Here is a 12,279-nt window from a genome sequence, read left to right on the forward strand (position 1 = left end):
TCACTTTTACTGACCTATTGGTAAGTGACCCCTTTCAAGGGAGGGGGGGGGGGAGTCCCTTGGCGTGGCAAAGGGGCTCTTGATCTAAGAGCCCTTGTGGCTTAGCGCTTTTGATTATAATAATAATCTTAACTCCTTAGGAAGCAAGAGGTCTTGATCTTTCTTGAACTGAATCCCCCCTCTCCTCTCTTTTTGGCCTTTAGGGGTATTTACTACTAGTGATGACCCTAGTGGGTTTAGTGCCTGATTTTGTCATAGTCCGTAGAGGTAGTGCTGTTTGCTATGGGAATTCTATTATGCAGGGACATACTTTTATTACAATCAAAGTGCTAAACCCATTATGGACATGTTAGGCTGCCCTCTAGGGTCCCAGCGAGTTGCAAATTGATGTCCAACATAGCCAAGAGTCAGTAACCTACGATGTCAAATGAACAACCTTAATAAAAGGTTGATTATTATTATAATCAAAAAGAAGCGCTAAGCCACAAGGACTATACAGCGCTGCAGGGCAGGAAGGAAGCGAGGGCATCAGGTGGCAAAAGGGAGATGGATGAGTAATAGGTTACGGATAACATTATTATTATAATCAAAAAGAAGCGCTAAGCCACAAGGACTATACAGCGCTGCAGGGCAGGAAGGAAGCGAGGGCATCAGGTGGCAAAAGGGAGATGGATGAGTAATAGGGTACGGATAACAGCGGGGCAGTGGATGGTGAAAGGGTAAAGGGCAGCAAGAGACTGAACTAGAAAGGGCTGAGGGGAGTGCGAAAAGTATCATCAGAGTTTGTGGAGTAAATCAGTCGTTATCAAGAAGTCAATGAGAGAGTCAGGATTAAAGGAGGGTCCATCAGCAAGAAGGGAAGGTAAAGAGAGAGTAGTAGAACGAAGACGACGTTGGAGGTAAATTCTGCGTGCTCGTTGATAGAGAGGGCAGTCTAACAGAATGTGGCTAATCGATACTGGAACTTGACACTGCTCACAGAGAGGAACAGGGTGCCTCTCCATGAGATACCCATGAGTAAGACGAGTGTGGCCAATGCGTAGGCGGGAGAGAGTGGTCTCCCAACCTCGGCACTGATGACAAGAAGACGGCCAGTAACCTATGCTCGGTTTAATAGAATGAAGTTTGTTACCGAGCAGAGTTGACCAATGTTGTTGCCAACGGGTGCGAAGGTGGGTAGCTATTGCAGCAAAATAGTCCAGAAATGGAACACCTCGATAGGAAATTGGTAGGTCATGTACTGCTGACCACGCAGCAGTGTCTGCCTGTTCATTGCCCTGTACGTCGACATGACCAGGGACCCAACAAAAAACAATATCTTTATGTTTGGTAGAGATACGGCGTAGCCAAAGTTGGATACGGAGAACTAGGGGATGAGATGTATCAAATTTTCGTATAGCCTGTAGAGCACTAAGGGAGTCTGAGACTACTACAAATGATGACACAGGCATAGATGCGATACGAATAAGTGCTGCAAGAATGGCATACAGTTCAGCAGTAAAAATGCTAGCTGAAGATAGTAAATGCCCCCGTACGACGCTGTCCGGAAACACTGCTGCAAATCCGACGCCGTCTGAAGACTTAGAGCCATCTGTGTACACAGCGGTGGCATGAGAATGGGAGTGGAAGTGATCAAGAAAAAGAGAGCGGGAAGCCACCGTAGGCAGTTGAGCTTTCGAGCAAGGGAGTGAGAAAGAACAGACCCGAACAGCTGGAACTTCCCAGGGGGGGTAGGGAAAAGTGAGATGCTACATGAACATATAAAGGTGGTAACTGAAGGGAAGACAAGAGTGAATGTAGGCGAAGAGAAAAGGGACAGAGCAAACAGGGGCGGCGAACGAATAAAGAATGTCTACTAATATCGGTGACCATTCTATAAATGGAAGGATTGTGGAGATCGTGAGAGCGTACATAGTAGCGAAGGCAATGGGCATCACGGCGATCAGACAAGGATGGAACATTCGCTTCTGCATAGAGGCTCTCAACAGGGGAAGAGTGAAAAGCACCAAGGCATAAACGTAAGCCTTGGTGATGGATAGAGTTAAGGCTAGAGAGAGTAGCAGGAGAGGCCGCGGAATAAATCTGGTCACCATAATCAAGTTTCGATAAAACGAGGGCTGAATGTAGGCGAAGCAGAGTTCGACGATCAGCTCCCCAGGAAAGATGAGCAAGGGTTTTAAGAAGGTTTAGCCGGCTGTGACAAATTGCCTTCAGAGAGGTAATGTGAGGTTTCCAGGATAACCGACGGTCAAAGAGAAGGCCTAGAAACCTGACTGTATCACGTTCGGGGATACGGGAGCCATAGAGATACAAAGGATGATTGGAGATAACAGAACGTCTAGTGAAAGTAATTTGGTGAGTTTTGGTACTTGAAAATTTAAACCCATGTGTGGTGGCCCAAGTGGAAACACGGTCGACCGCATGCTGGAGAGAAACTGCAATAAGGTGACAGTCAGCGCCTGCACAAGCAATAGCGAAGTCATCAACATAGAGTGATGACCAAATATTGGGTGGAAGAACAGAGGCCAAATCATTTATAGCAAGGAGAAAAAGTGTTGTGCTTAGAACACATCCCTGAGGGACACCTTCAGCTTGGACGAAGTCCGGGGAAAGAACATTATTGACTCGAACACGGAAATGTCTTGTCAGTTAAAAAGTTCTTTAGGAAGGATGGTAGATTGCCTCGGAGGCCTAAGGAATGGGCCTGGGCCAAAATATTATACCTCCAAGTTGTGTCATATGCCTTCTCAAGGTCAAAAAATATGGCAATAACTGAGTGATTATTCGCAAAGGCATTACGAACATACGTATCCAAGCGTAGTAAGGGGTCTATGGTAGAACGACCCTTACGAAAGCCATATTGACTAGCGGAGAGACTGTTGTGAGTCTCTAAATACCACATTAAACGTCGATTTACGAGGCGTTCCATCACTTTACAAACTGCACTAGTAAGAGCGATGGGGCGATAGTGGGAGGCATCATGTCCTGTAGTACCCGGTTTGCGGAAAGGGAGAACAATGGCAGATTTCCACAGCTGGGGAAGAACTCCTTGTGCCCAAATAAGATTGAAGAGGTGTAAGAGGACTACAAGGGCTGACTGATGTAAATGTTGTAACATGCGAATATGAATGTCGTCAGGCCCAGCTGCCGATGATCGGCAAGCTGAGAGCGTTGCCTCCAGTTCTTGAAGTGTAAAAGGCACATTATACTGTTCTTCTCTGAGAGAAGAAAAGTCCAAGGGTACTAACTCTCTGGCAGACTTTGAGGAAAGAAACGAGGGGCATAGATGGAGCCCTCGGGAAATACGGACCAGATGTGTGCCAAGTTCAATGGCAACGTCGAGAGGGTTTGCTACATCAACACCAGCGACCCGTAGAACAGGAGCCGGGTCAGGAGAGTATTTACCACTCAATTTCCTCACTTTTTTCCAGACTGCACTCATAGAAGAAGCAGAGGTGATGGTGGAAACAGTCTCGCCAACAAGTGCGTTTAGCTTCACGGATGACACGGCGAGCGATCGCACGCTTCTGCTTAAAATCAAGAAGTCTCTCAGCGGTTCTATTGTACCGGTACCTGCCCCATGCAGCACGTTTCAAACGTACTGCACGAGCACAAGCAAGAGACCACCAAGGCACGCACTTCTGAGAATGCCTGCCTGAGGTTTGGGGTATAGAATGAGAAGCTGCTGTATAAACTGACGTCGAGAAGAGGTGTAGGAGCTCATCAATGGAGGATGAAGAAGGAACCTCACTAAAAGCAGTGAGGTGTGAGTAAAGATCCCAATTTGCCCGATCAAATTGCCAGCGAGGGCTACGGAAAGGTGGTGAATAGGAAGGAGAAGTAAGAATGATCGGAAAATGATCGCTGTCATGTAAGTCCGGTAGAACAGACCAGGTGAAGTCTAGTGCAGTGGAGGAAGAGCAGACTGATAGATCGATGCAAGAGAGAGTACGAGTACGAGGATCAAAATGGGTGGGAGTACCCGTATTTAAAACATGGAGGGGGGTGAGAGGCGAGAAAAGCCTCCAACTGGATGCCACGCGAGTCACAATGAGACCCCCCCCCCCCAGAGGAAATGGTGGGTATTAAAATCACCAAGTAACAGAAGTGGTGGTGGTAAGGATGAAACAAGAAAGGCAAAGTCTGGGATAGAAAATGCTTGAGAAGGAGAGAGATATAAAGAACATATTGTAAACCACTTACTCAAGTGGATACGGGCTGCAGTGTAATGCAGCGAGGTATGGACAAATAGTCGACAGTACGGAATATCATTGCGTAGAAGAAGGGCACTTTCATTAAAGGTCCCATCTGAGAAAGGATCTGAAGAATACAATAAATTATTGCCTGAGATAGGTTGGAAAACAGCCGAGTGTAATTTTGGTTCTTGTAAGCAAGCACCAACAGGGGAAAACCTGGAAAGCAACATCTGAAGCTCACCCCGATTACCCCTGAGGCCGCAGATATTCCACTGTAAATAGGCCATGATTGGCGATGAAGAAAATACCAGGAATCCGTAGGTAAAGGCACCTACGGACTAGAGGGGTTAGAAAAGTCAACGTGTGGTGGCATTGGAAGACGTTCAAGTAGCGAAGGAACGGAGTGTTGCGAAGAATGGGGTTGTGAAGATGGAGGAGAGGGAAGAGAAGGAACAGGAAGTGAATCAGTGTCCATTGAAGGTTTAGTCTGCAATATATTCTGAAATGGCTTGAAGTGTTTCTGAATTCAAAGATGTATGGGAGATCATATTGGAGATAGAAGGAGGAGGGTGAGTAAAGATTGGGACAGTAATGGACTGTACCAAAGTAGAGGGGGAGGGAAGAGTGTAAGGGACTGGAGATGAAGTGTGGGGGGGGACAGAAGAGGCAGACACCTGGGAGGTGGCAGAAGAGGGAGAAACTTGGGAGGGGACGGGGGTGGAAGGCATAGTACGAGGAGGAGGGTGAATCTCCACACTTGTAATAGAGCCAGAGAGAGGGGAAGAACTAGGTACAGAGACTGGAAAGGTAAAGTGTGGAGGTGGAAGAAGGGAAGGAAGGGGCAAAGAAGATTTGAGCAATGTGGATTTTTTGGACTTCTGAGAAGTAGAGGGGCGATTGGTAGTAGGTGTCATACGAGGTCTTGTCGATACTGGGGCTTGTGAGGAAGGACGCGAAGATGTGAGAACAGAGTGAGCTGTAGTCGGGACGTCAGAGCCAAGGACAGCAAAAGGATTAGATGCTGGAGTGGCTATGGGAGGGGTAACAACAGAGGAGGCTGCAGAAGATGGGACCCCAGAAGTGGGGGGGGATGTTTGGAAACACGAGAATAAGAAACACGGGGTAGTCTCCCTTGGAGGCGGAGATGAGTAACTGCCATAGCATAAGGGAGACCTTCTGCCTCTTTGAGGCAACGGATTTCACGTTCATTTAAGTAGACCTGGCAACGGCGGGAGTACGAAGGGTGAGCTTCATTACAATTAAGGCAAGATGGAGGTTGACTGCAAGATGTATTAGAATGGTCGTCGGCACCACAGACTGGGCATTCGGCCACAGATCTGCAATATTTCGCTGGGTGACCAAAACACCAGCAATTTCTACATTGTTGCGGTGTAGGTATCACCTTTCGAACTTGTAACCGATGTCCCGCGACATATACAGAGGACGGGAGTTCTCGGCTGTCAAAAGTTAAATGAGCCACACTGCAAGGGTAATGTCTCCGCCCCCGGGCAGGAAGGACATAAGTGTCTACTTTGAGGATTGGGAGATCCTGGAGTTCCAGCTGTTCAAAAATGTCATTGCCACGTGACTGGAAATTCTGTTGGACTATGGTATGGGGCAGAATGACAGTACCACTACAAGAATTGAGAGAAAGATGTTTTTCAATAGTGATAGGAGTAGTATCGATATTCGAAAGGAGAGAAAGATCACGAGCTTGGGTAGCATTCTGGACAGTGACGATGCGCGTACCGCTCTTGAGAGCATGAAATGAAATATCTCTACCAATATGACGCAGGAGCGCTTTGCCAATACTATGGTCAGAAAGGTAGGCAGAAGAAGAAGTCGGTCTTAAAGTAAAGAATTTAGTCCATTGTGTGGTCCGAAACTGAGCGTGGAGAGGGAGTGCTTGGGTAGAATGGGAAGGTAACGAAGGAGCATCATCAGGAGATTGACGTTTAGGAGTAGGACCGGAGTTGGTCCGGCGTGAAATGGGCGGGCGATTCGAAAATTGCCGTACCGTAGAGGGAGAAGCCGGAAGCATAGTCAAAGGAGAGCGGAGTTCAGACAAATCGAAGGAGTCAGTCGAAGCCCCGGTACCTGAAGCGGGTGAGGAAACAGGACCAGCAAGAGGTACAGGGGCATCAGGAGTGTCCGAAGAGTGGTCTAAACACAAGGCAGGGTCAGAATGGGGTGCGGTATCAAGAAGGGGCCCGGGGGGATTGGGTTCTCCATGGTTAGGTTACTCCTTTGTTTTTTGTTTTTAAGAAAAAAAAAAGAAAGAAAAGAAAATAAAAATAAAAAAAGGAGGGAGCGGGGAGGAATAGTTCCCAGGAGGAATGAAAGGGCCGGAAATCTCCCTCCGCGCCCAAGAGGACCTCAGATGCAGCATGGAACCCGTGCCATACCCTACCCTTCATGCCAGTAAACCAGCAATCCGGGATAGCAACCTCACATCTGCCAAGCTACCTCGGTGGACAAAAGAGAGGGCGGCCAGATATCCGCCACAAAGCATACCTCCTTCGGCCACCACCCCCGGAATCCGAAAGGTGGCTTCCAGAGATACACCCGTCGCCCGAAAGACACCCAAAGCTACTCCGGGATACCGGAGAGGGAATGGGACATCCCCAGGCAATCCAGATTCCACGGCAAACTACGCCACCGCCAAGAACCTCAACGGAATGGGATGGACCCCGGTGTCCTTTCCCCTACCTAGGAACTAGCGCCCCTGTGGGAGAAATCCCAAAGGCCAAAAAGAGGAAGGGCAAAAGGGAGGGGTGGGGAGGAGGAGGAATGGAAAAAGGGGAGGATGGGGGGTAATTAGGTTAGGTCTGAGGAAGAAGACCGACAGGGCTAATTCCTCAGACCAAGAGCCTCTTCACCACGCCAAGGAGCCCCCCTTGAAGAGGAATATGCAGTATAATCACTTGGTACCTCAAACTAGCTTTTTTTTTTTTTTAATTTTTATTACTCCAGTACATTTCAATAATTTTAATTAATGCCCTTTACTCCATAAAGATCATATCCATTAAAAATAATACTGTACATTAAATTTATAAAAAAAATTTAGTCTTCATTCATGTATTTTTCTATGAAAAAAAAAAATTAATGAATACCTTTTAAGCTCTGAGTACTTCAGAGATGTTTATACAATGATCAATGTACAAATCATAGGTTTTATTGACAAAGTAGATTTTGCCTGTACTTGATGGATGCTTGTAATACGAGGTAATTCTCCACACTAGTATTCCATTTACTCGATAAGCATAGGCTTTCCAGTTGCTGCTCGTTTTTCTGCTCCCATCAGTTTCTCTACAAGAGCCAGAGCAAAGTCGAAAGCTGTTCCAGGTCCTTGGGATGTGACGAGATTACCTGCAAACAAACTTTTGTATTTAACACACAAAACAGTACTACAGGTCGGCCATCACTAAGGCCTGTAGTGTGCCGGATTAGAGTGGTTAGGTTAGAATACACTTAATTAGCCTATCTTCCTCATTTTCATCACTGCTTTCTCCTCCACTGGCTTGCTGCTGTGGATTTACAACCATCTGCACAATTCTGAGTCAGTATAATGACGAAATCTGAAATTATGCTAGCCGAAATAAGTGTCGGATTATTGATGGAACCGGATAACTGACTGCCAGATTAGTGATGGCCGACCTGTACAAATACTGAGTCTGAAATAAACTATAAATGGATTAACCTTTTTATAGCAGATTCCAATTAACTCCTTCAGTGGCTGTTACATAGATCTAAATTACTGATGCCAGGTGTCCCTCGAATAGACCAAGGTTTTGAGCACAGCTAACTCAGATAGGCTGTGAGCGGTAAATTTTGGCCTGTGAGGAGTGTGTGCACAGTATAAAAAAATCTTGCCTCACACAGTGCATGATGGGAAAAGCAAAACTCTTAGTTGTATTTGGTTTACAATAGTAACTGAGGTAGTTTCTGAGATGGTTTTTATGGTTTTATTGGCTGTTTCTTGGTATCATTTGATAGAATGAAAGATGTATGTACTTCTGAAACAAAGAATGTACGAATTCTGAGAGACTTATGAGGGTACTGCCAGAGCATATTTGCAATGAGGTGCTGGTGTGAAGTATGCTATATGGGGTGCTACTCTGATGCATGTATGTAGTAGATGCAAGAATGTGTGTCTGCTCTTGTTGCTCGATACAACATTCACTGCTACACTGCCTGGAAACAAACTATCAGAGCTCTACAAAGCTTTACATGGCAGTCATGACATACAGTAGGGCCCTGCTTTACGGCATTCTGCTAATATGGAGATTTCAAATTATGACCAAAACTTGCCATTCGGTAACCTGTCTTTCTAATACGGCGCACACCACCCGGTTTGTTTACATTCTCCGTGAGCACATCTCTATATTATGTCCAGAAACTTTCCAAAATTTCAAGTGTTTTAAAGTTATTGCATATTTTATACGTGCTCTGATAATAATACTTGTGTTCTTGTACCTAAATATACTTACATACTGTGCTGGGGTGCAGGTACACATTACAATCACTAAGTCTCTCTCTCCTGTCTTAGTGCCATAGTAATACTAATAGTACGCAATAATCACTCTTGAGCATATTAAATGTCTTATTTTACGTTAATATAGACATTTTCATTAATCCATCTATGATATTTTCTTCAAAATTATATAAGAAACACATTACATATTGCATATAAACATGCTATGTTATATGCTATGGAGGTGCAGTAGCTGGGGAAAGGGAAAACATTACATTTTCTCTGGTTCAGCACCAGGAGAAAATGTGTATGAATCTGCGTTTGGCCCAGTCACTCCCCTTAACACTCCACTTTTGTTTACAATTCTCAGCATGAATTATTCATTACTTCTCCCTTCATTTATGATGGCATCTAAAGGTAGTTGTTAGAAACTATTAAATTCAGTGAACAAGGTATGTCGATGGTAATGTGGCTCTGGGCCACAGTGTAGGTGGCCGGTAGGTGTAGCCTGCCTGGGCTACACCTACCGGCTACCTACACCTGACTTTCTACAGATACTGCTCAATGTCTGCTTTCCAGTGATAGCCTGGAACCTAACTTGCCACGTAAGTGGGGCCCTACTGTACATATTTCTAATCAATATTTGATGAACAAAACTTTCATTCAATACAAGCTTGCACCTTTCCAAATTAACCCCTTCAGGGTCCAAGGCCAAAATCTGAAGTGGTGCCCCAGTGTCAAGAATTTTCAAAAAAGAAAAAAAAAGTTATTTTTTCTTATGAAATGCTTGAGAATCTTTTTGTGAAGGTAATAAAACAAAAAGTACAAAATTTGATGGAAAATTTACGAAATTATGCTCTCGCGAATTTTGATGTGTCAGCGATATTTACAAATCGGCGATTTTGCCGACTTTGACTCCCATTTTAGGCCAATTACATTATTCCAGTCAACCAAATTCTAAGCTATTTCACTAGTATTACTTCCATTCTATCGATTGAGCACAAGAAATCGCCAAGTCAACTGTTTCAACTACAAAATAAAGTGATCGGAAGTTGGTAATTTGGCCAATTTAACACAAAGTTCAAAATATTCCAATTTCAAAATAGGGTCCAGGATAAACAATGTAGGTATTCCTGGCACTAAACTAACATTTCCTCTGTTCATTAGTTACGTTTTGAGGCTTTACAAATAGATTCCATTTTGACTTTTTATTCACAATGAATTTTTATTCACACCAAAAAATAGAAGATTTACTGTTATGCAATATTGTAATAATTGTATAAATATCACCACATTTGTGAATGTATATTAGACCCACCAGCTGGTGTGTATTAGACGTGTGAGGTCGTTTGTTTACTCTTGAACATCAGCAAAAATTTAACATTTCCGGTACTTTGAGCTCAGTTTCAAGCCATTTCCAGTGCTAAAACCAATCAAAATCATCTCTATTTCTGTAATATGTCTTCCATTCTATCAAATGAGACCAAGACATCGCAAATACAACTATAAAAAACACTGCAAAGTCGCTGTTTCAATTGAAAATCATGGTCTCAGTTTTTTTTCATTATACACAGTGTGCTGCAGGATTTGTTTTATGTGGTGCACACATACCACATAGATGTATTCTCTCATATCTAGGCCCAAATGTACCACTCACAGTTTATCAGAGTGAGCTGAGCTCATGACGTAGATCTACGGTTTGGACCCTGAACATAAAGCTGTAGATCCACGGGATGGACCCTGAAAGGGTTAACTGGCATAATAGCATACTTTTCTTTCGCTTTTTTTTTTTTTTAAGTCACCCTGCTTCGGTGGGATACAGCCGGTTTGTTAAGGAAAAAAAGTGTGCTTTTGCAAGATAAATATTTATGGTCCAATTTTTGTTTTGAAGACCATTTTGTCAGTCATTTCTGTATACACTATGTAAAAAGTTCTATGATAAACAAGCAACAATTAAGAAAAACCAATGCTTTTCCTGCTAAGTGAGGATGTGCAATAATATATTTTACCTTCATTACTATTACGCAATCTAATAACTATTTGGACTGAACTGAACTATTGTGTTTCAAACCAAGATGTACAGGGTTTATTAAGAGCCTAAACTGAAGACATTCAGAACTATAGTTTGAACTGGAATAAAATTTTATATTCAAAGTTCTCTTACAGCACTTTCTAAAGCCACAATAATATTGGTCAAATTAATTTATAACTAAGTTAGGAATCTGAGATAACAATCCTTATGTTTCCCCATTGATAATGGAGTACAGAAATTCTGGAATGGGTATACCAGATACTGCTTTGGATTGTTTTTGCTTTTAAGGCTTGCAATTCAGAACTACACTGAAGAATACATACCATCAACAATCACACGTTCCTCCTGGTAAGTATATTTTCCCGACTCCAACAGTTTATCCTTCAGCGATGGGTAGCATGTCACACGTTTGCCTTCACCAATGCCATGAGCAGTCAGAGAGATAGCGGGAGCTGAAAAATTGAGTTTATTGTGAAGAAAAAGACTACACATGATTTTTCATTTGCTTTTTGTGTCAAGTAAACAAATATATTAATAATAGTAAACAAGGATAGAGGGAGGGGGGTAAAAGAGGTTTTGTGTGCAAGGCGCTTGAACATGCAGCAGGCATGTGCGAGCGTGTTAGATAGGAGTGTATGTAGATGAACAGTTTCTGGGACCTGATGAGCTATTGGAGTGTGAGCAGGGTAATATTTTGTGAAGAGATTCAGGGAAATCAGTTAACCAGACTTGAGGCCTGGAGGTGGAAGTGCAATGCCTGCACTTTAGAGGAGGAGGTTGGTATATTGGCTGTTTGGAGCTCCTCTGCAGACAGTGATTGAGTATGAATGATGGGGAAAGTGTTAAATGATGGTGAATGTGTTTTTCTTTCTTTTATGGGTCACCCTGCCTCAATGGGAGATGGCTGACATGTTGGGGGGGGGAAGTAAAAATTATCCTATTATATATTCTGCATGTCTATATGCATCCTCACAACTGTTAGTAGATTTTTACAAAATTACAGCATTTTAATAATAATTTAGGCTAGAATAATGCTATGAAAGACATTCTAATACCACATAAGCAAATGATTTGCTTTTCAACAAGCTATTATATTTATGTTGGTAGAATTATTGACAATACGTAAAGTAAAAGGACACAAGTGCAACTAATGTGAAATTTTATTGTTGTAACGTTTCACTCTCCAGGAGCTTTGTCAAGCCGTAACGCCTTGATAGAGCTCCTGGAGAGCGAAACATTGCCACAATAAAATGTCACATTAGTTGCACTTGTGTCCTTTTACTTTACAAGCTCTATTATGCTTAATAAATCTAGAAAGAATACAAAGACTATTATTAGTTGCATCTCAACCTCTCATTTCTATCTTGAAGGCAAAGAAATTAAAATTTGGCATAAAATCATTAAGAACTAAAGTGAAGGTGACAGTAGTAAATACTGTACAATTCAATGAATGAAAAAAAAAAAATGAATTTATAACACTAACACTCACTCTCACTCACTCACTCTCTCTCTCTCACACACACACACACACACACACTCCCCTCGACCCCTGCAACCACAAATAGGTGAGTAATAGG

General features: G+C 43.3%; 1 protein-coding gene across 1 annotated transcript in view; it reads right to left on the reverse strand.

Moving 5' to 3' along the window:
• Positions 1-7,138: 7,138 nt before the first annotated feature.
• The window catches only part of LOC128703208 (Parkinson disease protein 7), a 28,635-nt gene continuing 23,494 nt past the window's right edge, over positions 7,139-12,279 (reverse strand). Inside the window, exons 4-5 of the mRNA XM_070103437.1 lie at positions 11,026-11,154; positions 7,139-7,565 (exon numbers count right to left, since the gene is read on the reverse strand). Coding sequence (XP_069959538.1) covers positions 7,447-7,565; positions 11,026-11,154 — 248 coding nt within the window. The 3' untranslated portion in view covers positions 7,139-7,446. The remainder of the gene's footprint in view (positions 7,566-11,025; positions 11,155-12,279) is intronic.

Source organism: Cherax quadricarinatus, chromosome 85 (assembly GCF_038502225.1).
Source record: "Cherax quadricarinatus isolate ZL_2023a chromosome 85, ASM3850222v1, whole genome shotgun sequence".
NCBI classification, from domain to species: domain Eukaryota; kingdom Metazoa; phylum Arthropoda; class Malacostraca; order Decapoda; family Parastacidae; genus Cherax; species Cherax quadricarinatus.